This window comes from Trichoderma asperellum, chromosome 5, assembly GCF_020647865.1.
Source record: "Trichoderma asperellum chromosome 5, complete sequence".
NCBI classification, from domain to species: domain Eukaryota; kingdom Fungi; phylum Ascomycota; class Sordariomycetes; order Hypocreales; family Hypocreaceae; genus Trichoderma; species Trichoderma asperellum.
The window spans coordinates 2121741-2145830 of record NC_089419.1 but is presented as its reverse complement, the minus strand read 5'-3'; the positions used below and the strand labels follow the sequence as shown (position 1 = coordinate 2145830).

The 24090-nt window shown below is 51.6% G+C and overlaps 12 protein-coding genes and 1 non-coding gene across 13 annotated transcripts; 6 read left to right on the top strand and 7 right to left on the bottom strand.

Annotated features, from left to right (window-relative positions):
• Positions 1–185: 185 nt before the first annotated feature.
• Positions 186–600, top strand: TrAFT101_008868 (uncharacterized protein; the record flags this gene model as incomplete). The annotated part of the gene is made up of 2 exons (XM_024899745.2): positions 186–379; positions 441–600. The coding sequence occupies 2 exons, from the start codon at positions 186–188 to the stop codon at positions 598–600; spliced, it is 354 nt and encodes a 117-aa protein (XP_024761710.2).
• Positions 601–611: 11 nt separating this feature from the next.
• RFC4 (replication factor C subunit 4) lies at positions 612–2056 on the bottom strand. Its single transcript, XM_024899774.2, has 3 exons — positions 1872–2056; positions 1579–1799; positions 612–1516 (listed from the first exon to the last, which is right to left on the bottom strand). Exons 1-3 carry the CDS (start codon positions 1973–1975, stop codon positions 768–770), a joined length of 1074 nt encoding a protein of 357 aa, XP_024761711.1. The 5' UTR covers positions 1976–2056; the 3' UTR covers positions 612–767.
• A 335-nt stretch (positions 2057–2391) lies between these two features.
• Positions 2392–3062, top strand: TrAFT101_008866 (uncharacterized protein; the record flags this gene model as incomplete). Its single annotated transcript, XM_024910946.2, has 2 exons — positions 2392–2427; positions 2499–3062. The coding sequence occupies 2 exons, from the start codon at positions 2392–2394 to the stop codon at positions 3060–3062; spliced, it is 600 nt and encodes a 199-aa protein (XP_024761712.1).
• Positions 3063–3528: 466 nt separating this feature from the next.
• Positions 3529–6226, top strand: TrAFT101_008865 (uncharacterized protein; the record flags this gene model as incomplete). The annotated part of the gene is made up of 5 exons (XM_066128453.1): positions 3529–3918; positions 3994–4308; positions 4377–5742; positions 5822–5982; positions 6071–6226. 5 exons carry the CDS (start codon positions 3529–3531, stop codon positions 6224–6226), a joined length of 2388 nt encoding a protein of 795 aa, XP_065984571.1.
• A 588-nt stretch (positions 6227–6814) lies between these two features.
• Positions 6815–8476, bottom strand: TrAFT101_008864 (uncharacterized protein). The gene is made up of 2 exons (XM_024909664.2): positions 8182–8476; positions 6815–8112 (listed from the first exon to the last, which is right to left on the bottom strand). The coding sequence occupies exons 1-2, from the start codon at positions 8333–8335 to the stop codon at positions 8009–8011; spliced, it is 258 nt and encodes an 85-aa protein (XP_024761714.1). The 5' UTR covers positions 8336–8476; the 3' UTR covers positions 6815–8008.
• A 1792-nt stretch (positions 8477–10268) lies between these two features.
• On the top strand, positions 10269–13462 carry TrAFT101_008863 (uncharacterized protein). Its single transcript, XM_024899824.2, has one exon. The coding sequence runs from the start codon at positions 11438–11440 to the stop codon at positions 12827–12829; it is 1392 nt and encodes a 463-aa protein (XP_024761715.1). The 5' UTR covers positions 10269–11437; the 3' UTR covers positions 12830–13462.
• A 248-nt stretch (positions 13463–13710) lies between these two features.
• Positions 13711–14573, bottom strand: ERG1 (Squalene epoxidase; the record flags this gene model as incomplete). The annotated part of the gene is made up of 3 exons (XM_024909665.1): positions 13711–14048; positions 14132–14158; positions 14261–14573. 3 exons carry the CDS (start codon positions 14571–14573, stop codon positions 13711–13713), a joined length of 678 nt encoding a protein of 225 aa, XP_024761716.1.
• Positions 14574–15436: 863 nt separating this feature from the next.
• TrAFT101_008861 (uncharacterized protein) lies at positions 15437–17488 on the bottom strand (the record flags this gene model as incomplete). The annotated part of the gene is made up of 2 exons (XM_024901825.2): positions 15437–16902; positions 16981–17488. The coding sequence occupies 2 exons, from the start codon at positions 17486–17488 to the stop codon at positions 15437–15439; spliced, it is 1974 nt and encodes a 657-aa protein (XP_024761717.1).
• A 1121-nt stretch (positions 17489–18609) lies between these two features.
• On the top strand, positions 18610–19521 carry TrAFT101_008860 (uncharacterized protein; the record flags this gene model as incomplete). Its single annotated transcript, XM_024909668.2, has 2 exons — positions 18610–18839; positions 18921–19521. The coding sequence occupies 2 exons, from the start codon at positions 18610–18612 to the stop codon at positions 19519–19521; spliced, it is 831 nt and encodes a 276-aa protein (XP_024761718.2).
• Positions 19522–19977: 456 nt separating this feature from the next.
• On the bottom strand, positions 19978–20065 carry TrAFT101_008859. The gene has a single exon. It is a non-coding gene; the product is annotated as a tRNA-Gly (tRNA).
• Positions 20066–20345: 280 nt separating this feature from the next.
• On the top strand, positions 20346–21422 carry TrAFT101_008858 (uncharacterized protein; the record flags this gene model as incomplete). Its single annotated transcript, XM_024909666.1, has 2 exons — positions 20346–20683; positions 20780–21422. The coding sequence occupies 2 exons, from the start codon at positions 20346–20348 to the stop codon at positions 21420–21422; spliced, it is 981 nt and encodes a 326-aa protein (XP_024761719.1).
• A 172-nt stretch (positions 21423–21594) lies between these two features.
• Positions 21595–22443, bottom strand: TrAFT101_008857 (uncharacterized protein; the record flags this gene model as incomplete). Its single annotated transcript, XM_024899763.2, has 3 exons — positions 21949–22443; positions 21783–21857; positions 21595–21695 (listed from the first exon to the last, which is right to left on the bottom strand). Exons 1-3 carry the CDS (start codon positions 22277–22279, stop codon positions 21595–21597), a joined length of 507 nt encoding a protein of 168 aa, XP_024761720.2. The 5' UTR covers positions 22280–22443.
• Positions 22444–22659: 216 nt separating this feature from the next.
• Positions 22660–23857, bottom strand: TrAFT101_008856 (uncharacterized protein). The gene is made up of 3 exons (XM_024903697.2): positions 23627–23857; positions 23116–23474; positions 22660–23038 (listed from the first exon to the last, which is right to left on the bottom strand). The coding sequence occupies exons 1-3, from the start codon at positions 23717–23719 to the stop codon at positions 22975–22977; spliced, it is 516 nt and encodes a 171-aa protein (XP_024761721.1). The 5' UTR covers positions 23720–23857; the 3' UTR covers positions 22660–22974.
• Between the last annotated feature and the right edge of the window lie 233 nt (positions 23858–24090).

Here is a 24090-nt window from a genome sequence, read left to right as displayed (position 1 = left end):
CTCACGCCTCCAAGTTCGATGTAAACTTTGCTTTATCCTAGAGCGCATCTTCATATCAAGAGCTCCTCGAATATTAAAGATTGGTATTCTGCCGTCTTCTCCCATCGTCCCGCTCTTCCCGCCTGAACCTTGACACCCGAAACGTCATTCAATTTGTCTCATCTCATAGACACTGCTCTCTAAAGATGTCCTCCCCTCCAAAAAAGATGATCTCCCCCCACGATCCATTAAGGAGCGGCGAGGCACAGAATGCCGGATGGGAAGCCGGCATGGGAGGACTTATAGGAGCGGCTAAATGGGGCGTCGGAGCAGCAATTGTGGGAGCCTTGGCCTATCTCAGGTCGCCGCTCTACCGCAAAACCACCGTCCAGTTCAAAGTGTAAGTAGATCGGATATGCATGTGCCCGCTATATCACCATACAAGCTCATATACCGAATAGCTACGTTCAAATATCGGCCATGACCCTGGGAGGAATGATTTCGGCAGACCAGCGCCTGAGAGATTACGAAGCTGAGATGAGAGCTCAGAGGAGGTGGCTTAGAGAGAAAGCAAAATGGGACAGGTATGAGCAAGAAGTTGCACACAACAATGAAAAGTAAAACGATGAACAGTCTTTTGCCTGTCGAACCCTCCAAGGTCATGTGTTTGATCATGTACATAGCATCATATGATGATACCCAACTACCTCACATTGTATAGCATCTCCCCAGTTCCAACGCCGAAAAAAATCACATTCGCTACCTGTATTCCGTTATTATCTTCTATCCTATTTTGACACCGGTTTAAATCTTTTGGGATCCATGTTCAGTTTACATAGCCGGGCGACACACCCTGATAGCTGAAGTAGTGTCTGGACACCTTCTAGAATCTTCATATGGGTGAAGCCAATTTCTTTGATGAATTCCAGCTTCGAATGTTCGCTAAGCGTCGGCATCGTCTTTGTGACCTTGAACATTGTGCTTATAATATCATGGCTCGAGTATCCCAAATCCCACAGCTCCCGGAGGGTATCCAGAGCCGAGTCGACATTTCCCTCGTAACAGGCCTTCAGCATGGCTTGCACCTTGATTGGATGTGGTGAATCGACTACCTTGAAGACGTTGTCCCCTGAGACGAAGCCGAAACCAGCCCACGTCGACTGCAGGTTATTGATAGCCTGTCGCATATCTCCCTCTGCACTGAACACCAAAGCGGCTAAGCCGTCATCGCTGTATTCGACCTTCTCCGCCTCGATGATCTGCATCAATCGTTTGACGACTTGTTCATCTGTCAACTTGGCGTATCGAAGGATTGCGCATCGTGACTGTAGCGGTTCGATGATCTTATTGGACTGATTGCAAGCGAATGCAAATCTGGTGGTGTTGGAGTAGATTTCCATAGTTCTTCGAAGAGCCTGCTGGGCACCGGACGTCATGCTGTCGGCTTCGTCGAGAATGACTAGCTTATGTCTGCCAGCTGGCAGAGTGACCTTCTTTTGTGCAAATCCCTTTATTCTGTTTCGAACAACGTCAATACCTATGCGAACAAGTTAGCAGGAGACTTATTGATATCCAATCCGAGGCTGGAAGCTATTATACCTCGTTCGTCACTGGCATTGAGCTCAAGGACGGCCTCCTTGTACGATTCTCCCAGTAGCTGGCGGGCGAGGCAGAGAACGCTGGTTGTCTTTCCAATACCAGGCATGCCCGAGATGATAACATGGGGCATGTTTCCTTCCTTTGCTATTATCTTCAATCGCTCAATAGTCTCCGTGTTACCAACGACATCGTCCAAGAACACCGGACGGTACTTTTCCACCCTGGAAAACGACCGTTAATACCCTGACAGAAGCTATCGCTGCACGCTTGGAGGGGTTGAATTTTCGACGTACCATGGCAGCTCGTAGTTGGGTGATCCATTGGAAGATGCCGCCAATACTGCCTTTGACGTGGCATTGGAGGACTCGCCCTTTTCTTCTGGCTTTGCGGCAGGCATTTTCGCTTGAGGATCTGGGAGCGACGAAATAAATCACTTTACGCGATCTGGAGGGACGCGTCGAGATCGCTCGAGTTAGCAGGCTGCTGCTACATCCTTTAGTGGAATTGACTGCCTGCAGCACACACAAAAAGGTACCTCCCATGTACCTCTAAGATGGACTAAAAGTGGCCCGTGCACCGCCCGCCACCAGTCTCCAGGCGCTGCAGCAAATCTTATCTATCCGAACTTTTTTTGGTCTTATCGCCATATTTCAACAGCAGAAACGAAGTTGAAGCCTTTAGCAGCCAAGCTCACTTTCGCTCAGGTTGTCGCACCTACAACAGCCACTGGTCCGAATTCTATATAACTTCCAGGAATCATAACCCACAAAAGTCAATCATCTCCGGTAGCCTGACGAGGCCAACGCCGCAATCATGGGTGTTGCGAAGAAGACCAGAAAGTTTGGACAGGTTCGTCCATCAACTTCCACCGAAGAGATTGATTTGCAGTCACCGGCAAAGTACTGACTTTTAAATTTCAGGTCAAACGAGTCATGGGACTCCAAGACACCCGACTCAAGGAAAACCGGTTAAAGGAAGAGCTCAAGCAGAAGGAGAAAGAGGCCAAGAGGACGGTCGGAGGCGAACTCGTCAAAGAAGCTCCCCAGCTGCCCAGCAACATGTTCTTCCTCCACAACGAGGCCCTGGTGCCGCCGTATAACGTCCTTTGCGATACAAACTTCCTAAGTCACACGGTCCAGAGGAAACTGTCGCTGCTGGACAACATGATGGACTGCCTCTATGCCAAGTGCAACCCCATCATCACCTCATGCGTCATGGCCGAACTGGAGAAACTGGGCACAAAATACAGATTGGCGTTGAGGATAGCCAGAGACGAAAGATGGCAGCGGATAGAGTGCGACCACAAGGGTACCTATGCCGATGACTGCATCGTGGACCGGGTGAGCAAGAACAGGATATACATCGTGGGAACCAACGACAAGGCCCTGAAGCAGAGACTACGAAAGATCCCCGGTGTTCCGATCATGAGCGTCGCAAGAGGCAAATATGTAATAGAAAGGCTACCGGGAACGCTGCCTACATGATGGAAAATTACGGGTTTACGGCTTCAGTTTATTCATGTATTTTCTTTATTTTTGGTCTCCCTCTCTTCATGTCTTTTCTCCACCGTCTTACGGTTTGTACAACTTCTCGCGACTGGAGTTAGCGCAAGTCCGAGCAAACTAAAAAGCATGCCGCTTAGGTAATATACGGGCATAGTCTTGTTGCGAATAGAATTAATAGTGCTGTAGTTCCGAAAGTTGACTGCGGCTCTGTAAATAAACTTCTTTAACGGTCAGCCGTTGTCTTTTTGGCGTGCGGCTAGCTGTGTTATGCATATATTACCAACCTAGTCAGAATTGTTGTGGCGTGTAGAGTTTCTGAGATCTTATGCTTCGGCGTGTCAGCGCGGCTTACCACCATTGCCACTCTTTGAATTACAAAAACCACAACAAGGCTGCGAGGCAGCACACTGAGAAAGATACATCAATTGTGATAACGCAGAGTAAAATGGACTTAGACTCGACCTCGAAAAATGCGGCAGCCATCTCAAAGAAGCGCACGCGGATTCTCCTCTCGTGCGCACCATGTCGAAACTCCAAGCTCAAGTGTGACCGCGGACAACCATGCGGACAGTGCGCGAAGAAGGGCCGGCTCGATTTGTGTGTTTATGCGCCAAAGCCGGAGAAGAAGAGACCGGCGGCAAAGGGCGTTGCGGCTCGGCTCAAGAGGCTTGAGGGGATGGTCCGAGAGATGATGGATGATGAGGGCAGTCACAAGCCTCAGACGACTCGAGAATCGGGGGGGCCTGTTGCGCCGCAGGTGAAGGGACAAGTCGTTCACGGAGATCATGCGACAACTTATATAGGCGCTACTCACTGTTTAGCGATGCTCGAAGATGTAAGTGATGAAGATGAAATCTGATGGTTAATGGATAGTAGTAGAGCATTGTTAGTGAGACTAACTGCGGTGCAGATCGAAGATATCAAAGCGTATTTTGATGACCCCGGCGACTCGGAAGATGAGTTTGGGCCGGGCGACGAGCTGGAAGGACCAGAGATGCTACTGTACTCAAGGGGAGCGCCGAGCAATCGACAAGAGCTTCTCGCTCAGCTGCCCGAACGGCATGTGGTGGATCGGCTGGTTACGCGATACTTTTCATCCAAAAGCCCATCTCAACGTCAGTATATCGCCTTCAACCCCTCGCTATGTCGAGTTTATGAGACATTTTTCTTGGAGGCTGACTTGTGGGATGCAGACATTATTCACCGTCCGACCTTTACAAAAGAAGTGAGTTGGCCCAAACAAGCCCATGCGACCCGGAGATACCGTCGTGTCTAATCTCAAATGTCATCCAGTATGTGCAATTTTGGCAAAACCCCAACCAGGTCTCGCTTCACTGGATAGCTCTCCTATTTACAGTCCTCACCATGGGAGTGTTTTTCAACAACTTCTCCGCGCCAGACGAAGTCGAGGGTGATTCTCCAGTCTCCATAAAGGACAGAATCAAGCAATACCGCTCAGCCGCAGGATGGGCGTTGATATGGGGCAAATACTCTCAGCCAACGGCCGTAACGATCCCCGCCTTTATCCTCTACGTTGAGGCCGACTTTGTCCTCAACCGGGCGGCTCAGATGAATTGCTACATCTTATCCGGCGTTTGCCTGCGGCTGATGCTCAAGATGGGCTTCCATCGGGACCCGTCCCACCTGGCCAACATCTCTCCCTTTGAAGGCGAGATGCGGCGGAGGCAGTGGAACATGGCCGTCCAGATCGACCTCCTCGTCTCTTTTCACATGGGACTGCCGAGCATGCTCGGTGGGATCGAGGCCGATACAGACCTGCCCCGCAACCTAGAAGACGACGACTTTGATGACAGTTGCAAGGAGCTACCAACTCCTCGGCCAGATTCAGTCTACTCAACCATGACTTATGCTATTCACAAGTCTAGGCTCCTTCGGGTATTCAGAAAAATCGCCCAGCAAGCCCATTCATTAACACCGCCGAGCTACAGCGAGGTGTTACAGTTAGACAACCTCCTCAAGGAAGCCTGGAACAGCGTCCCGTCATTCATGTACGTCAAGCCGCTGGAGGAGTGCATCGGCGAGGAGCCCCACCAGATCATCCAGCGATACGGACTCGCCTCCCTATACCACAAGTGTCGCTGCGTTCTGCATCGACGCTATCTAGCAGAGACCGTGCCAAAGCCCGAGCATGACTACTCGCGGAATCAATGCCTGGATGCCGCTATCACGCTACTGGGCTTTCAATATTCCTCCTGGCTGGGATGCCGACCTGGAAACGTCCTCGGCCGGTCTGGTTGGTTCATGACCTCGCTCGCCGTACACGATTTCATGCTGGCAGCCATGATATTATACCTCACTATTCAGAACGAAAGCTATTCGGACGATGGCAATGGTTTCAGCACGGCTGGCAGACAGAGGGAATCGCCGACCAAGGACGAGCTGATTGAGATGATTAAGCGATCGTATGACATCAGCCGCCAAGTATTTAATAAACTGACGGATCTAAAGAAGACGGCGGATACGTTGGCTGTTATGCTGGCTAAACTCGGAAGACCAGTCGACAGAATCTCACCAGCTTCATCAAGTACGCAACCTAGTGGAGGGGAATTGTCCCGGTCAGCATCTAGCCATGTAATATCATCATCCCTTGATGTCACTGGAAATCTGTCTGATTATGCGACCGCCAGTGGGTTTGAAGGTTCGTATCAATCAAGAAAATCCGCAACAAAGAAAGAGAGAAAAAAAACAAGTCATCAGATACTAACACGAGGCTCTAGATTCAGCTTCAAGTTCTGGGCCGACACCCTTCTCCCAGGGGCACCCAGTTACCACTGCCGCCAATACGTCAACCATTCTCACTAACGGCAATGCGCCAATGGCAAATGGCCTTGACCAATTTGATATGTCGTGGATGTTGTCCGCTAATAACGTAGACTGGGTAAGCTTCTTCCCCTCTGGAGTAGTAGTTCCCGTTCAAGTGTGACTGTCGTGCGGCCGGGTCTGGCGAGCTAACCGGTTGATACCAGAGACACCTTGATGCTTCTCTCGCTCAAAACGTCGTGGGCGGATCAGGTTCCGATGCTGCTCAGACATGGGCAGAGAGGCTGCAGCTTGATGATGTGGATATGATGACCACTGATCTCTGGAACATGGCCTCAGAAGGGCGAAGCCAAGGAATTTAGCACTAGGGGGGAATAGAGCGTATAATGACATGTTGATTTTTTATGACGAACCATGGTGCTTTGCTGCTACCATATTTTCCTTGAAAGGGATGATAGTATGATTATTATTAGTAATGAGGATGCAACTTAGAGCACCCTTACGCGAATTTCAATTACTACTTGGCAGCGCCCAGTGTCCATGATTGCTATAGTAGCAGTAATTATAAACCAGTATGTACTTGCAGCAACGCCGTCACCAAAAGGAATGCGATTTCCAATATTGCACAATCTGATATGCACCATGCCGACATAGCTAATGGTGAGAGCCGTCATGCATGGATGGATGAATGGATGGGAATACACTCTCACGGGCAAATGCTACACAGCTCAGTGTGCCGACTTCTCCACAGCCTGGGTGTCCATTGGGATGGCAGGAACCAGGAAAAGCCACTTGGGATGCTACACCAAAAGGGGCTGGAGGGCGTTTTTCAAATATCCGTAGATAGCACCGTGTCATTAGAGCGGAAAGGGAAATACCAATATGGATAGGAGTGGCGCGGATGTGATAATCCTAGGGTGCTCAAGAAATTAAGACTTGAAAGTCAAGTACGGCAAAGAACAGCTGTTCGCAGCGAGTTTACGGAAAAGTACTACGGTTTGTTGTGATCTGCATACATCCCAGCTCCTCGGCATCCGGCTCATCGCAGGGGATATTCCTTACCCTTACATAGTATTTCAAACAACGTTCCATAATGGCCCCCAGAAGACGACATGTTGATAACGACGCGGGGTGATGACGAACAAGTCACTCAGTACGGAGATTTGCGACCGCATAGGCAATAATTTTACCGTGATAGGGACCGAAATGCAGTGAGGTTTGAAGCGCACGCGAGCTAATGCATGATATAGGCCGAGTCGCGCGTTGGCATAGCATACCCCCCCCTCGTTCCCTCATGATGTGTGTGCTTGTACTCTGTACATGTGCTTCTTCGTCCGGAAGCTCGCTTGACAGATCGACAATGTGGTTGTACAAGCATGTCCGGGCGTCGTATGAATGAACTCCTTGTGACAGAGCTGAGGCTTACCGTATCCTGTCCCCCCCCCTTTCCAACGCTGCAGTAAGTTGTTTGTTGCCTTTGCGCGAGACAACACCGACGAAGCTCACGAGGACAGAAAATGAGCTAGCCAATAGATGGAGCAGTCCTATGAACAATGCCCTGCATAAAGAGGCGGGGGAGAATGGACGAGAAAAATAGGAGGTTGGCCATCGGTTAGATGTCGTTGAGATCTGAGACAAGTTGAAGGAGAGACAGCCCTTGTCAAACGTCTGCCTGCAGGCGAAAGTAGTGCTTGCCGACGACTGCTCCAGCGCTAAATCTCAGCGTCCATTTTTAAAAAGAAGTTCCAAAGCGCGATAGTGGCGGGAGGACGACGGTTTAGCCTTTAGGATTGGTGCTTATGGGTCGCCGCGTTAACGGCGTGGTGCGGCATGACGGAACGCAGCATCGTCCAAACGACCGTGGCCACTTAGCAGCCCATGACGAATGGGACAAGCCGAAATTGATGGAAGAGCAGAGAAGGCATAGGCGATTGGCTGGGTATTCTGCCTGCACAATCATGGCAGTACGTGCGCGGACAAGCGTCAACGGCATACAGAGGTTCTGTCGTCACGCTACAAAGCACAGTATTCCGTACGGAGCACGGAGCACTTTGAAGAGAGCACCGGGAAGAGAGCGAGCGGCAAAAAAAGAGAAACGGATAACAAGGGAGAGAGTGAAAAACAGCAGCGAGTCTGGTGACTAGCTAGAACCCATGGGGCTCTGGATTGATCGATGGTGGTCCAGGCCGGTAGCAAGAAAAAAAAAATTTCAACGATGGACCAACAGTAATCTCGCGATCTTGAAGCACTGGAGGATATGAGCAATGGAATGAGGTTAGGGAAATCATCTGACTGGAGAACCGGGGCAAATTTTTACCTAATCCCAACTGCTTGCCGCTGCAGGGGCTCTGCCTCTTTGCGAAAAGGCCTTGTCGAACCTGGGACATGGGAACGTGGGAAGAATCGCTAGAGAAGGCTAATGCAAATAGGCCGAGCGCCGGAAAGGCGGGAGAAGCCCACATGGCGGTCATACAGTATTATTCCTAGCGATTCGAGCATGGCCGAGATGCGACGTAAGAAAGAAATTTTCTCTCCAAGAAATTTCCGTCTGCGTCTATGTTTTTCTCGCATGGCGGCTCTTACTCGTGCTAGCACGGCGTTCTGTAGCTGATCTTTTCCCTCTTCACTCCTAGAGCCAATGGATGGATAGCGTTTTTGTTATCTCGCAGCCGCAAAACCCAAACTTTTTTTTTTTTGCTCTGGCTGTTTGGTCCGATGCCGCAATTCAACATCGGTATTGTCTCAGCAGTCTTGCGAAGCATAAGCTGTCGTCGTTGGACAGGGTACACCGTATTGCGTCCAAGGTCACCGGCACGGAGTACCTACTGACCAGGCGCTGCAATATCAAGCACCTTAGTAGTGCTCGTATCGTTCTGGCTCTGAGCTAATACCTACCTCCATATGAGCCACAACGGCTGCTCCATATCGAAGAGCGCGTGACAGGCCAATCTGGGGCTTCAAGCCCTGCGCTCCATGCTTATGTAGGTACGTTGGAGCATAGGCATCTCCATCCAGGTCCTCATCCACGTTGCTCAGGAGTCGAGTATTATTAGGCTGATGCTGCGCGTCTCCAATATGGAGAACTTGTGTTCGGTAAGGGCAGGTCATCTAACATCGCGCAGTACTACTACACTGCTGCTAGTGCTCAGTAGTACCTAGTATGGGGGCGGCGTGTAATTCGATGTCTGCTGACCTCTCGTCTCTCTTCCGATGCCACAGTGCTCCGGTAACTGACATCAGGATGAGTGTTGCTAGCACGGAGTAGCTCGTTGCATAGTCCGCATACCGTGCCATGGAGGGGAGTGTCTAATAGCATGTAGTAATACTTGGTCCAGATAGTGAATCGCGTTTTGAGCCTTAGCGCCACTTCCGCGGAGTTGCGTCGAGCCAAGAGACCAAATGAGAAAATCCTCGAGAGGGCGATTGGTTTAGCGACGCCGCCCGATTGGCCAGCCCCAGACTATCTCCAGGCGGTGGTGAGAGCACAGCATCAAGCAGCCAGCCATGCTCTCAGCGCACCTTTGGCCCGATTGGCGGTCCATCTTGCATGATTATAATTGATTGACCCTTGATGCGGACAGGACAGTACGAGCATCTCAGTGCAAGTCACTGGCTGCAAACCCGTGGCTAGCCTTGCTCCAGTCGCGTCACCCGCACGATGGATCGACTTTTGCAAGAGATTTTTGAGCAATCAGGCCAGTTCGCAAGCTCGACCTGTCTGACTGGTCCGCAAGACCCTGCGTGTTACGTAGCAGCAGCACGGCATAGCGCTCGACGGAATCTAATCAGATGTTGCCCGGCGCGTTTCTGCTCGGAACTCCCTTGCAGGGGCCCATGATGGCGGAGATCGGGGCTAGTCGACCCCAAAAAAGAGTCGACGCTACTCCGGGCAGAGTATGTACATACAGCACAGTAGCTCTTTATGGCTTTTGTCGTTCTCTTTCTTTCCCCTTGGCTGGCTCCGCCGCCGTTAACCACGGGACTTTGTTGCTGGGGTTTATCAGGGCCTAGAAGATGTCAGACACCTCTCCGCGCTTGGGAGGTCGTAGCAGCGCCGGCTGTGTAGCGATACTGCGCTCCAAGTACCCTGCAGTACGTTGGTGTGTACCTGCTTATCTATCTCCCTGATCGGATCCTCGTCCATCAGTCGGCGTCGGTACAAGCGCGCCGTGGCAGAGGTACTGCCACCCCAGGTCGCGGAACTTGCAAACGGTACCTGGCGTCTCCGACTTTCGCTCCTGCTGTAGTAGAAAGGAAGACTGCTCTACGCCGTGCATACTGTACTCGGACAGTCGCGATGCTTGTAGCAGTACCTGTGCGCATCTCCATCTGGATCTTGCCGCGAGAGTTGGTATAGGTATCCGGGTACATCAGCTCTCTGCCTTAGGTATAGGAGCCAACGCATCATTTGCCTGCCTCGAGGCAGATTAGACTGGCGTTTTCAAGATTTCTCCCCCTCCTTCTTCTGGAATCTCATTATCCTACCCCAACGCAAACGCCCCTCCCTCTCGTCATCCCTTATCGCCCTGCCACCCATAACTGGCACTTGCACCATTAGCCATCTGACTGGTTTCGGCCGCCGCCTAAGCAAAAACCAAAAGACGGCCAGAGAACTTGGCGTGGCGAGGCCAGCTTAAACTAACGCCAATCGTGCTTCTCCTCGAAACTAGCCTGCTAATTCGCCCGAGCTAAGTCGACTACAGCCGCCGTTCTTATCGGGAAAAAAAAGGAAACCCCTCTGTTATCCAGGCCTTATCCCACCATCGCCCTCTGATAGTCTCTGGTATTTTTTGCAGCCTCTGAATCACTCTCCTTCTTACCCTCACTCGCATCTTCTTGGCGAAACAGACGACTGCTCTTCTTCTTCCTTCTCACGGAGTGCTCCGTACGCCGATTACAACGACCCCCTTTTGTCTCGTTATACCACAGGCTCGTCGTCCACTGACAATCCCGGTTGCGGTCTCCTCTGTGCCCCTGCAGCCAATCGCAACTCGCATTTCCATCTCTTTCGCACCCATTCGCTCGCCGCTCTCGAGCTCCCTCCGCTACTGCTGTGCTGCCGGCCCAGACCCGACGACGTCTGCGCTACGTTTGATCGAGCCAGAGACTCGCCAGGCTGCCTCGTACCCTCCTGGAATAACTGCATTGGCGCGCGCCGACCCTGTAGCAGCCCATCCATCGCCGCGTCCAGCCGCCGGCACTGGCCATAGACTAACCACTACTAATACCGTGCCTGCTGCTTGTCCTCCCACGCCGCCGGTCTGCGGCCCACGGCCCACGGTCCACGGTCCACTGTCATACTTCGCTCTTACGTACTGACTATCCGCTCCGATCCATGAGCTGAGATCACAAGCCCTACTGTTACCTTTTTTTTTCTCCCCCACCATCAATCCGCAAATTGAGGGCAATCTGCCTCTATTCTACAGGCGGGCTGGCGCGTTTGGATAACGGTGGCCTCGCCTGTCGAATAAATACCCTGCGCCGGAACGACAGCCTTCCACTTTCGGCCGCCTTGCACCACCAATTCCACTCGGCTTCGGCCTGAAATTCAGCGACTAGAGGGCGACGGAGCCATGCCGGCACAACTCAACGGCGCCGTTACGGGCAGCATTCCCATCCATATCGTAACCGACCAGGCAAACGGGTTCCACAGGCAACACAAGCATTCGCGATCCTCCTACTCAGAGTCGTCTCCCCTTGCCAACTCCAGGAACAATTCCTTGACTTTCCGCCCTCCCAAGAGGCTCATGTCTACCCCAAAGACCATTGCCGTTATCAATGCCAGCGGCCGCCAAGCTGCGTCGCTTATACGCGTAGCTACAGCCGTGGGCTACCATGTGAATGCGCAGCTGAGAAATCTCGAGGGTGTCATTGCGACCGAGGTCTCGACCAACCCAAACGTCACCGTCTTTGTTGGCGAGCTCTATACAAGACACCAGCCTACCGAAGAGAACAAGGACGTGACAAAGAATGGTCCCCTACCGGGAGTGGGAGTTAACCACGAATTGATCGCAAATCTTTTCCGGGGCGCGCAGCTTGCATTTATCAATACTACCTTCTATGGCGACGAGCTGCAAATCGGCAAGGCTCTGGCCGATGCAGCCAAGAAGACCAATATTCAACACTACATCTATTCCTCTATGCCCGATCACGCAGCTTACAATAGTAAGTGGCCATCGCTGCCTCTGTGGGCCGCCAAGCACGAAGTGGAAGCGTACGTGAGGCACTTGGGCCTCCCTGCCACCTTTGTCTACACCGGAATCTACAACAACAACTTCACTTCACTGCCTTATCCTTTATTCTGCATGGAGCTGCAGCCGGATGGCTCCTTTACTTGGCAGGCGCCATTTCATGAAAATGCCAAGCTTCCGTGGCTGGATGCTGAACATGACGTTGGACCTGCTATTTTACAGCTCTTCAAAGATGGCGTATCCAAGTGGGCTGGGGAGCGTATCGCCTTGGCGTATGAGTATCTCACTCCAATAGAAGCATGCAAGGTGTTTGCTCGTGGCGTGGGCCGTCGTGTTCGCTATGTAAGGGGGCCCATTGAGATCAAAGTTCGCATACCTACAGGCTATCGACAACAGCTTGAAGCTCTGGAGAAGCTCTTCGATCCTAATGAGGAGGACGCGAAAAAGCAACCGCCATACTTTGGAGACCCAAAACTGGAGGCTAGTTGCCCGCGGGAGGCCCTTGAATTGTGGGAGGGCCCTCGGGGGTTAGAAGAATACGCGAGGGAGATGTTCCCACTGGAAGAAGAGGCTAATGGCTTGACATGGATGTTTGAAGAGGAGGATGACGGTCACGACGCTCGACTGGAAGCTCGAATCCAGGCTACAACGACTTCTGTGGAGAATATGAAGATTCAGGACGATGCAGAGGACGACTCATCTGACGACGACGACGACGACGACGTACTTGTCATGCGAGGTCGCAAGCGTGCCGAGGAAAGCTGGCTCGCTTAAAGAGGGGACTTGAAACCGTGAGGCGGTATTGGCTTTGACCGTGTTTGAGGCGAAGCCCCGTTGTCATTGGGTGAATGATTATTGTATTTTGTAAGCCCCGGCGTTATATCGACATGGGTTTGGAGCTACGGATTGAGTCAACAGGTGTATCTGGAGAACTATTTCACTTCTCTCTGTCTTTGTCTTTTTTTTGTTGGCTTTGAAAAAAGAAGGCGTAGGTGTTTACTGTTTTATGATGGTTAACTTGGCGGGGAACGACAATCCTCTATACAGCTCAAAAAGAGAAAAAAGTGTTTGGACAATGGATGATGGGACTTTTCAAGATGACGATGTTTTCCTCCACTTAGCACAACTGCACATTGGCGCGGCGTTTGTGGAAGGGTGGAAGCTGAGAGAAAATATATACTTATATGTCTATATACCAAAACCTGACGAAGGCGCGACTTGGATTAGGTGAAGAAAGGAGGATTTTATTTGGTGTATTCTATGTCCACTTATACAACAGTGCATAGCGATGCGATCTCGCGATACGCGTCTTCACTGCATTTGCGGTCTGTCTTGCCATAGGGTGCGATAATGTGCTAGATGTATGGAATTATAGGTATTGCGAAAGGAATAAGAGTTTATTTGCGATTATGGCTTGTGCGTTATCCATATTCGTACAATGATGTTCGTACAAGATCTAGCTACCAATCCTTGGTAGCGTAATGAATATGCCTCTAGTCCACCCATCTTGTTTATCTATTGCCGTTCCATCTCATCCAATATCGTCATTCCAGAGTGAGTTCTATCGACGTAGAACATAACCCACCCCCCTCTCTCCTTGTTCTTTATGGCGGGAATTGATTCTTCCCGCCCTTTCCCCTTCACTGGCCATTCCTTTACAGCTTGGCCTTGAGGAGATTGCCAATCATCTGCTGGCCCGTAATGTACGTCGTCTTCCACAGCGTCGGGAAGTCGAGCGTGCTGGTCAGGCCGTCGGCGAAGCCGAAGAAGAGCATGGGCGGGATCCAGCCGCGCGCGTACTCGAGCGCGAAGCAGGCCTCGGGCATCTTGTACTGCTTGACGTCGCCGCGGCGCAGGTGGTGCACGCTTCCCGGCGGGTAGATCTCGGGCTCGTACTCGCCAGGCACGTAGGCCATCTGGGTGCCGGAGAGGATGTGGAAGTAGTCGTCGGCGGTGTGGCGGCCGCTGTGGCCTTCTGTTCCGACGGCGGTGCCTGGAGAGAGACGGTTAATGGCATTTCTTTTTTTCTTTTTTTTTCGTTTTTTTTTATGTTTGAGGGCGGGTGTAACTACGTACCGAAGATGATGAGATATTCAGTTATGCCTACACGTGCAACAAGAAAAAAAAAAAAAAGGTGTTAGCAACTCCCTAATATTATACCTCCTATCGCAAGTAAAGAAAGATCCAGGTATTATCAGCACTCACTGGCGTGAATGATGTACATGCCGCCCATGGCACCGCCCGCATTGTTAAACATCCAGTCCTCCTCGAGATTCACATATCCCGGAACCTTCTCGTTCAGCTCGTCCACGATGTACCTGACAATGCCCCTGGTGTCGTTGCCGTGCTGGGCGATTCCCCGCTGCGCGAGGTCGTGCAGGTGGTCCGTCTCAAAGATGTAGAAGCGGTCCAGGTCCTGGTCGATCACGTACACGACGGATGCCAGCAGCGCCGTGAGGAGGCCCAGGATGGCGAGGAGGCGGCTGATGCCGGGTGGTGAGGGCTCGTTTTGAGGCATGGCGCTTTATATATATATGTGTGTATATATATCTTATTTCCTGTTCTAATACCGGCAGCCTGAGTAAATATAAATAAATGTGATTTATTTATGTATGTAGTAGGTAGGCAGTACTGTATATGGTATGATTTGATCTTATTAGTGGGGAACCCCGAGATTGGGAGGGAGCGACAATCCTGCAATTGGACCAATTAAAGGAGAGATATAATATAAAGCCAAAAGAAGAAGTACGAGTCAATTGTACCAACAGACAGGGCGATATATAACCAATTGACATCCACGGGCACCCTTTGATTTGAAATGTTGGCTTGTCATTCTCGGGGCCCGAGGACTCGTGCAGCTTTCTGCCAGATCTCACCGCTCGGCCGGATCGCCGTGATCCGGGCAGAGCCCATCTTTATTTGGTGGAGAGCCCGACGGGATTTTGCTCCTCTGTCGTATTCGTACTCGTGCTCCCCGAACTGTGGCTTTCAAGACAATACCTAACCAGCGGAGTAGTGACCGCTTCACTTGCATTTCTTCTCCACGCAATAGAAAATATGTAGAATACAAAGGGACTCTACATCAAGCTTCTTCTACTCCTTCTTTAAACCTGTAGTAATTATTTGAATTTTTGTCGTTACGGAGCACTAGTAGAGGCTCGTTAGTAAAAAACGCCTCGACGCCTCCAGATATCTAATTCCCCCCTGAAGCCATACATATCCTTTGTGTACAAGTTCCTCCCTGCGCACCAAAAAGATGAAAAGACAGAAAAGCAGCAAAGGAAAAGAAAAAGAAAACTAAACAAATAAGCAACCCGAATATGACTCTTTTTTGAGTCCCCGTATGGTTATCGTCTCTTCCGTAGCTTTTATTCGTAGCCGCTACTCAACCTCCGAATCAACCATGACCTCTGTCTTGTCCGCATCGTCAGCCTCCTCATCTCCAAGTGCTATGTTGTCGGCTTCTTCCATCTCCACATCATCCGCAATTGCAGCGTCGCCGTTGACATCTTTATCTTCTTTAGACGCACTGCCATTGACCTTGGGATTCGAGCCATCGGCAGCGAGATTGTCTGAGGCATCAACCAGAGTTTCATCGTTGGTATTGCCGTTGGCTGTCGCTGGCTTGGGTTTCTTTATTATAGGGATCACGCCGAGCTCGGCTTCGTGGCCCCTCCAGCGGGCAAGACGCCGTGTTGACCGTCTAATGGCGGCAGCATACGAGCTTACCTCTTCTCCGTAGTCGTCTGCGTCAGTAGCCAAAAGACAGAGGCCGCCTATGCCTCGCTCTCTGAAAACATTCTTTCCCTTATCCCCATTGACGGGCAAGCTGCGTGGAGTATGGTCCTCGGCGTCGCTGTCCTCGAAAGGATCAGCCTGAGCCTGTAGACGCTTGTATGTTCTCACGATGGCGCCCTCTTGCCGCCTGAGCTTCCTGCTTTTGTGATGATGTTTTCGCAGGCCACGATCTAAAATGTACTCTACTCTCTGGCTTCTATTTCGCTCAACAGCAAGTTGATGGGCTGTTGGTGGACGGGGCTTTCGGGCGACAACACCATCGGCTCCATGACGAGCTGGCGAAGAGCCCTCGAAGATTTGATACTTGAGAGGAGCAGACCTGTGTCCGTTAATAGCGGCAATTTTTCTGGCTAGCAATCTAGGCGGAGTCGATCGGTTGCTCTCCATATCAGACTCGTGTTTCGAGGGTCTGATTCGAGGCAAGATGGCGGGACCGTCGTCCGCCATCGATGGCCGCGTTTTCCCACGCTTCTCCCGCTCTGTCAAAAACTGATGGTCCATCTCCAAAATGGTCGCACGGATTTTCTGCTTCTCGTGGCCAAATTCTATTTCAACCTCTGGGTCGACGTTTTCCGCAGCTTCCTGTTCCTCGGTCATTTCCTGAAGCTCAGGAACGCCTTGGTTGGCAACATCAACGCCATAATCAACACCGGCTCCGAAAGGGTTCTCTTCGCATCCTTCCTCGGTGAAGTCGGATTCTAGGTAGAACCACATTAGCCACAAAAAGGCCTTGGCCCTAGACATGCTGGTGTATTGAGTTTTCATGATGACATCATGAAATTCGCGATGAGGTGGAAAGTGAAGCTCTGCAACCTTCAGCGCCGAGTTGCACATGACAAAAATGAGATTGACGGGGTTGGTGCGTGGGATGTCGTGTTGCTTAATCTTTTCTAGGGAATTCGGCTCTTCTCTGTCTTCGGCGCCGCCTTTTAAGATGGACTTGAGTCGCGGGGCATCCTGTAACTGCTTGTAGGCGTGAGGGTCTTGCTGTGCCTGCAGAGAAGGGATAGCGTGGTATGTCCGCAGTTGTGCTCGCATCTCAGGAAAGACTATATGTTAGAAATGTGCTGGTTAGCTTTTGGATATGCGTATTAGGCGTCGTTACAATGGGGTAAATGAAAGCTCACAATTGAGTGTAGTGTTCATGCGGCCCATATTGACCAGCAAGCAGACCATAGCCATGCCTTTGGCAGCTTCTCGGTCATTCATCAGCTTATCCCTGAGCACCTTGCTTGTCTTGGAACTTCGAGCCATGGTATCGATGTACAAGTCGGCGAAGCACTGCTTCTCCAGTTCGGGGTCGTAGGAGTTGGTGAAGACCTTTTGCTCATTGTCAAAGACAGCCCTGAGAAAGTCGTACTGGATATCCTTGCGCCAAAGAGGCTCCCCGTCTTCCTTCTTCAAATGCCTAATTTTGCCAATCAATGACTGCGCGTCCTTCTCCTTGTCTTTGTCCTTTCCTCTGCCCTTGCCCCTGGCGGGCTTTTCAGCGGCCTCAGAGGGCGTTGCAATGATGGTGTTGTCTTCGTCGTCAAGATCGGCGCGCGAAGCGATCGACTTGCTTTCTGCTTGGGCAGGAGAACTCGGCTGCTCTACATCGGACGTGGCGTCCATGGAGCTGGGCGAGGCAGCCATGGTGTGGAAGCAATTCGCTGCTGCTGACACTGACTACGCCGAGATTGGCTGAGGCAAAAAGAAGGGGGATAAAAAAAGCAGAAATGCGTCGTTCGTTTGCTTCTTCTTCTTTGTGATGGAGGATGGTATTAACGACGCATGGTTCTGATTGCGAAAGTGCAAGGAGGATTTCAACTTGGCCGAATAGCGCAAGTCGAATCGTGGAGGCCGATGGTGATGCGGAATGCGGAATGCGGAATGCAGATGGTGGTGATGAGGAGGCCGCGCGGTGGTGAGAGACGAAGGGATGGACGATACGGATGCAAAGTGGGAAAAGGTTGGCGATTGGCGTTTCCACCGACAAGCTAGGTCTACAAAGTACTCGGGAGGCAATAAAAGCTGAGGTCAAGCACGAGGCGCACGCACGCGCATCGCTAATAAGGCTAGCAGGATAAGCCAAAATCGCCCTGCGATGGCTGACACGGTCGTGGCCTCGCCCTAACTGCGGTTGTCGGAGGCGTGCCTGCAATCTACAGGTACACGGGCGCAGTTCCTTGCAGCCAGGTACATGCTGCATCTGGCATGCTGTGCTAGGTGCTGTCTCGTCAGGCAGTCAGTGGCTTCTTCAGTGGGCGCGCGCTGGAGATGGCCGCTAGACGCAATTGATTTCAACGGGTCCAGCCTTTTTACTGCAGCCAGGCCAGCCACTCAGCGCAGGCCCGTGCATGCCTGCAACTGCCGGCGGTGCCTGGGCTTCCGTGCAGCCCCCGGTCACTTCTTCGCAGTTGCTCTCACGACGTGCCTGCAAACATAAACAACCTCTCAGCGACGAGCATCACAAGCTCATAGGCCGCCCTGGCGACCGCTCCCCCTCCCCGACGCATCTTTTTACTAACCCATAGGAAGCTTCAAGAATTGTCTTTGAGAGCCTCGCGCTGGCAGCCGGCGCAGATCTTTGTTCGTCCACCCTCGCGCTCAAGTTTTTTTTTTCTGCCGCCCTTCTTTGCGCCTAGCCTCACGAGATCGACCCAAAGCTTACCAGCAACCGCATCAGGAAATCGAAAAGACACATTCGTCTTGTTTCACCACCAGCCGCCTTCTTCCCCCACACGGATTGTTTCCTTCGCAACTCTAACAGCACAATGTCCGCGGCTCTGGCTAGGGTGAGCACGCCCGTGAAGCAGGTCGCGGCGACCCCAACTGCCAACAGCCCAGGTACTTGGAGACATCCGCGACTCCACGAAATCGCCAGGCGTCGTGATGCCTCAAACTTCTCGGAGAAAAATGTGCGGCGAATAATCTATAACATCATTGCCTTGCTGCTGATGTGGTCTGTCCATCTGCTGGCCAAGTTCAAGATTGACGCGCAAATGTGAGATACAACCGGGCAGAGGACCATGGGAGCGTCCTAGCATGCAATTGGTGTGTTTTCTAACAAGGGATCGACGATTAGGTTTCCCAAGTCGTTTCGACAACACTTTGGCTGGGCGTGGTTCCTCATCCAGCTGGTCCCCTTCATCCAGATTGGCATGGCATGCCTGCCGCTTGTCCGTCCCAAGGACGAGCTCTCCGATATCCCGTTGACGGCTGCCCAGCGGAAACTGCTGGGACTCAACCCGACGGCTATCGCACCAACTCCCGATGCAAAGTTCAGCACCCCGCCGCGATATTCACGAACGCCATCCATTGCGGGTTCTGTTGGCAGCAGAGCTAGCTACAACGGCTCCCCACTCGAAGGACGAGGAAGCCCTGTCCCCTTTTCTCTGTCTCAGAGCTTTGCCGGCTCCGTCTCCCAATTCTCCCCCAACACCGTTGGAAGCCCTCTATCGCAGAGTGTTAACGGCATGAGCCACAGGAGATCTTCTTTTGGATCACCAAGCTCCTTTAGCAGCTCCTTCAATGGCAGCAACTTTGGCGCAAGCACCTCGTCAAACATCTTTTCTGACCCCACCTCACCAAGCCCATCAGCAGGCAAGAGGACAAGCATTGGGCTCAATAATAAGTGGCTATACGAGAAGGGAAGAAAGTCCTCGGGGAGCACTTGGGTTTATTGATATGAAAGAGAATCGCTTGACTTTGGAATTTCCTTTTTATCAATTGGCATGATTGGGGAGGGAGATGCTGCCGTCTCAGGGTTGGACGCATAAAGCAGAATGGCGAGTGCCGTTTTGTGGGCTGGCATGCCTGTAGGCAGCATTGTATAGACCGGCGCGTCTTTATGATAAACGTACGTAACAACAGGTATATGGTAATCAAGCAATCTCCTTTAAAGCTAGATGGCTGCCAGAATTTCCGCTGCGTTGACGTGCCCTCAAGGCCATGGAGCCTATATTCACACACTCGACGAGCCGGGATTAATCAGACGCAAATGAAACCAGCAAATGTGAGTACAGCTATTAATAGCCCAAAGAGAAGAAGAAGCTCTGCTGACAAAAAATACATAATAAATCAGAAGCAGCAGTAGCAGATCTCCCACCCAACAACAGGCTCAGCAAAACGGCAAAAAGAGATGCGCGAACCGGGACTCGAACCCGGGTCGCATGCTTGTACAGCTCGAAGCCTGGGAAGCATGCATGCTAACCGCTACACTATTCGCGCCGATGATGTAATAGGCTTATCGGAAAATTCTCTCTTTACACATTATATACGAAGGATCTGAATGGCTTATCGGAATCGTAGCTGCGTCGCCACCTGAAGCCGCTCCCACCTGTTGACCCCACCATCTCGTAGCTCTCCCAAGCCACTTCCCCCCTCCTACAGCTCAACATATAGACCATTCGCGGCCTTGAGCGCTTCTTCTTCCCGTAAGAGCCACCCCAAAGAAAGACCCCTCTCCAAGCCTTGCTGGAGCTGTGTCTGTGTCGTCCACTCTTCCACCATGGCCAACAAAGTCGACCGCATCGTCGCCCGGCTGCAGGAAAAGATCGCCGATGGCGACTTTTACGAAGCGCAGCAGCAGACGCGAGTCGCCGCCTCCCGCTATATCAAGACGCAGAACTGGCCGGCCGCCATCGACATTCTCTACAGTGTCGCGCAGTCGCTGCTCAAGGCCCAGCAGGGCGGCAGCGGAGGAGACCTGTGCGTCATGATGCTGGACGTGTATAAGCAGGCTGAGCTGAAGCCTGATGCGACGAGCAAGGGGAGGTTGTTGACGTGTTTGCGACTGTTCGACCCGCTGGAGCCTACGAGGAAGAAGTTTATTACCGAGAGTGTGGGGTGAGTTGATGACACAATATTTGAGGTTTTCATATACATACATATATATTTTAATTTTTGGTGGTGGGCTTCTAACTGACTCTGGGCTGCTGTTAGATGGTCTGCCAAGTTCGGCGAATACCCTGCTGGCGATCCTGAATTACATCATGTTGCCGGTTCACTATATGCAGAGGAGCACGAGACATACGAGGCCGAACGGCACCTAGTATTGGGAACAAAGGACTCTCCCGAAGTACTAATCAACATGGAGTACGCCTGGTACAAAGAAGGAGACGCCCATATGGCACCGCACTTTGCAGCTCGAGCCGTCCTCCCCTATCTCCTTGTCGGCAACGTCCGTGCCGCTACTTCAACCTACCGACTCTTCATCAGCGCCCTCACAAACGACAACCCGGCTCTCGGCGTTCAAGATGTCTCCAGCAACACTTCCGACATTCGAATCTTCCCCAGCCTGCCGCTGCTCAACTTCCTGGGCCTGCTGCTACTGGCTATCCAGCGAGGCGCTCCCGAAGTCTACAAGGGCCTGATTTCCAAGTATGCGTCGCACATAGACGAGGCAGAGGCGTGGGCAGAGCCTCTAGAGATGATTGGCGAGATGTACTTTGGCATACAGAAGCCAAGACAGAGCAATCCTTTGATGGACATGATGAGCGGGCTGTTTGGCGGAGGCGCAGCAGCGCCGCCTCAGCAGGCCCGACGACCGGGGCTGCAAGCTCCTGCTGCTGAGGGACTTGACTAGACTAAAGCTCCGTCTTGTAGTTTTCTTTTCTTCTTTTTGTTCATATCATGGGTTCGGCAGCGACGAATAGGATAAAAAATCAGTGATGTATCATAGACACAACCGGCGTAGGAGGGATAGAAAGGGAGGAAGCATAACAAAAAAAAATGATCAAAACACCGATTCCTTCGTCTCATGGTATGCGCGGCTGCTCTTCTGGTTCAAACATCCAGTTGTCTTCAGCTAAAGCGTTGACCTTGGCTCTATTGCTCTCACGCACAGCTTCGAAGAGGGCTATTGATTGAATAAGTCAGCTCAGGACTTTTGTTTCAAGGTACACACCTTGAGAGGGCAAAGTAGAAGTGCACGTCGTTTACTTACCGTCAGGCTGATCAGCTATAGAGCTGTGGCTGATTTGATAATGTCGAATCGCCTCTGCTAGACGCTGTTTCTCCCCTACAGATCCATCATTAGCACGTCTCTCTCAATATCACAGCAGTTAGAAAAAAAATCAAAAAAAAAAAAAAAAAAAAAAAAAAATCCATACTTTCATTCTCCTGCTGATACTCCAACGCCTGCAGCTCCTCCTCGTCATCCACCATCGGCGTCGGCGGATTCCCAATCTCCACCTCGCCATGCTGGTCTCTCACAACAAGGTCCGAGGCCTCAGCCCGCGGCGTCATCTCCGCGTCCGGGCGCACGCCGTCCGCCGGCTCGGCCGAGGGAGCGTTTGGCCGCCTGATGAAGTGGCTTCGGAAGAGGCTCGTCTTGCTGCTGTTGCTGGAGCCGCCACCGCTGCTGGGGACATTTGCCAGGCCGGAACTTCTGGTGGTGCGTGACCCGTTGAGGGCGGCAGCGCTTCGAGTACGGTCGCTCATATCTTCCCGTCTTTTTTTTTTTTCCTTTTCTTTTCCTTTGCTCTTTATTTGGGATTCATTTACATGTACAAGTCAAGTGATAACAGTGCGGATAACGTGCTATGTTGTAATGTGTCTCTGAGATGATTGACAGGGATGCTAGTAGACGAAATGACGATTTATGAAATGGATATCAAAAGTGAGGTTGTGTTTATAAAACAAGAAAATGCTGTATCGGGCAACCGAGGGCGGTTACATGGGCGGCTAGCGCTAGCAGTGACAACTGCGTCCGAGTGCCTAGACAAGGCCGCCATCAGCTGCAACTAATATTCCACCGTCACCTATTGATAGTATTGAATCACTCGCTACAAGAATAACGGGCATTCTACGATTGAAGCAGGCTGAGGAAATCACAAATACCAATGTATTGATGATCTGTTTTTATCGTATAATATAAACATGGCCAAAGTTCAAATTGATACATCAAACTAGTCGTTTCGACTCATACAAGAAAACAAGGGCTCAGATCATCATCAACTGCGCTCTGATAGAGTGTGCATGCGCGTTTGTTTGCCAAAAAAAGATGAAAAAGAAATCCAGACTCTCCCTAAGAGCCTCCAAGTTACGCCCGTGATCCCAAGATATGCGCCCGACACTCGCCCCCCCCCTTTCATTTGCACGCAGCGTAGGTTTTAGTTCAGTTCAGTTCGGTTCAGTTACAGAGAAAGGTTGTAGGAGTACTCGTCCTCCATGTTCTGGCTGATCCATAGAACGACAGAGCTAAGCGCGCACACACACACAAGGATTAGCTGATTCCAAACACAGAGTAGAAGCGGGCTAAGAAAGTTTATACGTACCTGAAACCCACCAGAGCGTTGCTAACCAGATTCTCAATACCCATGCTCAGAGCCGGCATGCCGACGCCCGGAACGACGAATTTGAGGACAAAAACGGTGACACCTCCGGCCATGCCGCCCGCAAGAGCTGCGAATCCCAAGAACAAGACAACACGCGCCTTCCATGCGACACCAGATCCGCTATAGCTGAATGAGTCGGTGCTGAGGCGCTGTTTCTCGACCGAGTTGATGATGAGCATGCCCAGGCTGGAGAAGATGAGCGGCAGCCAGTCGACGAATTTAACGTGGACGTCGGATGCGTTCTTGGCCGACTTGGACCAGACGGCGGAGTCGAGCATAACGTAGAAGGCGATGGAGAACTAATGAATGGAGACATGCGTACGTCAGCTAGCGGTGCTTTGCAAAAGCGAAGACGGTCACGACTGGCATCGAGGCATTTTTCAAATTGTCGGAGAAAATCCAGGAGATTATGCTTGTAGGATACGGATGAAAGACATCAGGAAGAACTCACCAGAGCGCCGGCGGCATAGACACCAGCGTTCCGAGCCCACATGCTGTTCAACCACTCGGGTTTCCTAAACTTCCAAAGGCGCTCTTCCTCCATGGCGTCGGGGTCGCGATGGTAAGGACCCGGTTTAAGGGTAGAATAATATCAGGCAGCGAATGCGGCAGATGATGGGGCGCTGAACCGAGACCAAGCTGGCGATAGAATGGAGCGGCGTTGCGAGGATGGGCTTGCTGAGGCTTCTTTTGAATGGTGATGACGCTTTTGGGGAAACGCTGGGATGCCGGCGGTAGCGCAAGTCTGGGCCTGCGCTGGGGCAACGTCAGAGTCACGTGCGTAGCGTGCTGGGCGGCGTCAGCTGGGCGGGTACCGCCGTTTGAAGTTGTTTTGAAACGAGGTGATGCGCGAGAGGAGAGTAAATGAAATCTCGACATCGTCATTATTTCTATATTCCTGATGTATAACGTATT

Excerpts from the sequence above, each read along its gene's own strand:
- RFC4 (XM_024899774.2), bottom strand. The coding sequence starts at position 1,975 with ATGCCTGCCGCAAAGCCAGAAGAAAAGGGCGAGTCCTCCAATGCCACG. Across the intron at positions 1,800-1,871 it reads CCCAACTACGAGCTGCCATG|GGTGGAAAAGTACCGTCCGG; the intron begins GTACGTCGAAAA and ends GTCGTTTTCCAG. Across the intron at positions 1,517-1,578 it reads CAATGCCAGTGACGAACGAG|GTATTGACGTTGTTCGAAAC; the intron begins GTATAATAGCTT and ends TTGTTCGCATAG.
- TrAFT101_008864 (XM_024909664.2), bottom strand. The coding sequence starts at position 8,335 with ATGACCGCCATGTGGGCTTCTCCCGCCTTTCCGGCGCTCGGCCTATTT. Across the intron at positions 8,113-8,181 it reads CGGCAAGCAGTTGGGATTAG|TGCTTCAAGATCGCGAGATT; the intron begins GTAAAAATTTGC and ends CATATCCTCCAG.
- TrAFT101_008863 (XM_024899824.2), top strand. The coding sequence starts at position 11,438 with ATGCCGGCACAACTCAACGGCGCCGTTACGGGCAGCATTCCCATCCAT.
- TrAFT101_008856 (XM_024903697.2), bottom strand. The coding sequence starts at position 23,719 with ATGGAGGAAGAGCGCCTTTGGAAGTTTAGGAAACCCGAGTGGTTGAAC. Across the intron at positions 23,475-23,626 it reads TCTATGCCGCCGGCGCTCTG|TTCTCCATCGCCTTCTACGT; the intron begins GTGAGTTCTTCC and ends TCCATTCATTAG. Across the intron at positions 23,039-23,115 it reads AACGCTCTGGTGGGTTTCAG|CTCTGTCGTTCTATGGATCA; the intron begins GTACGTATAAAC and ends GTGCGCGCTTAG.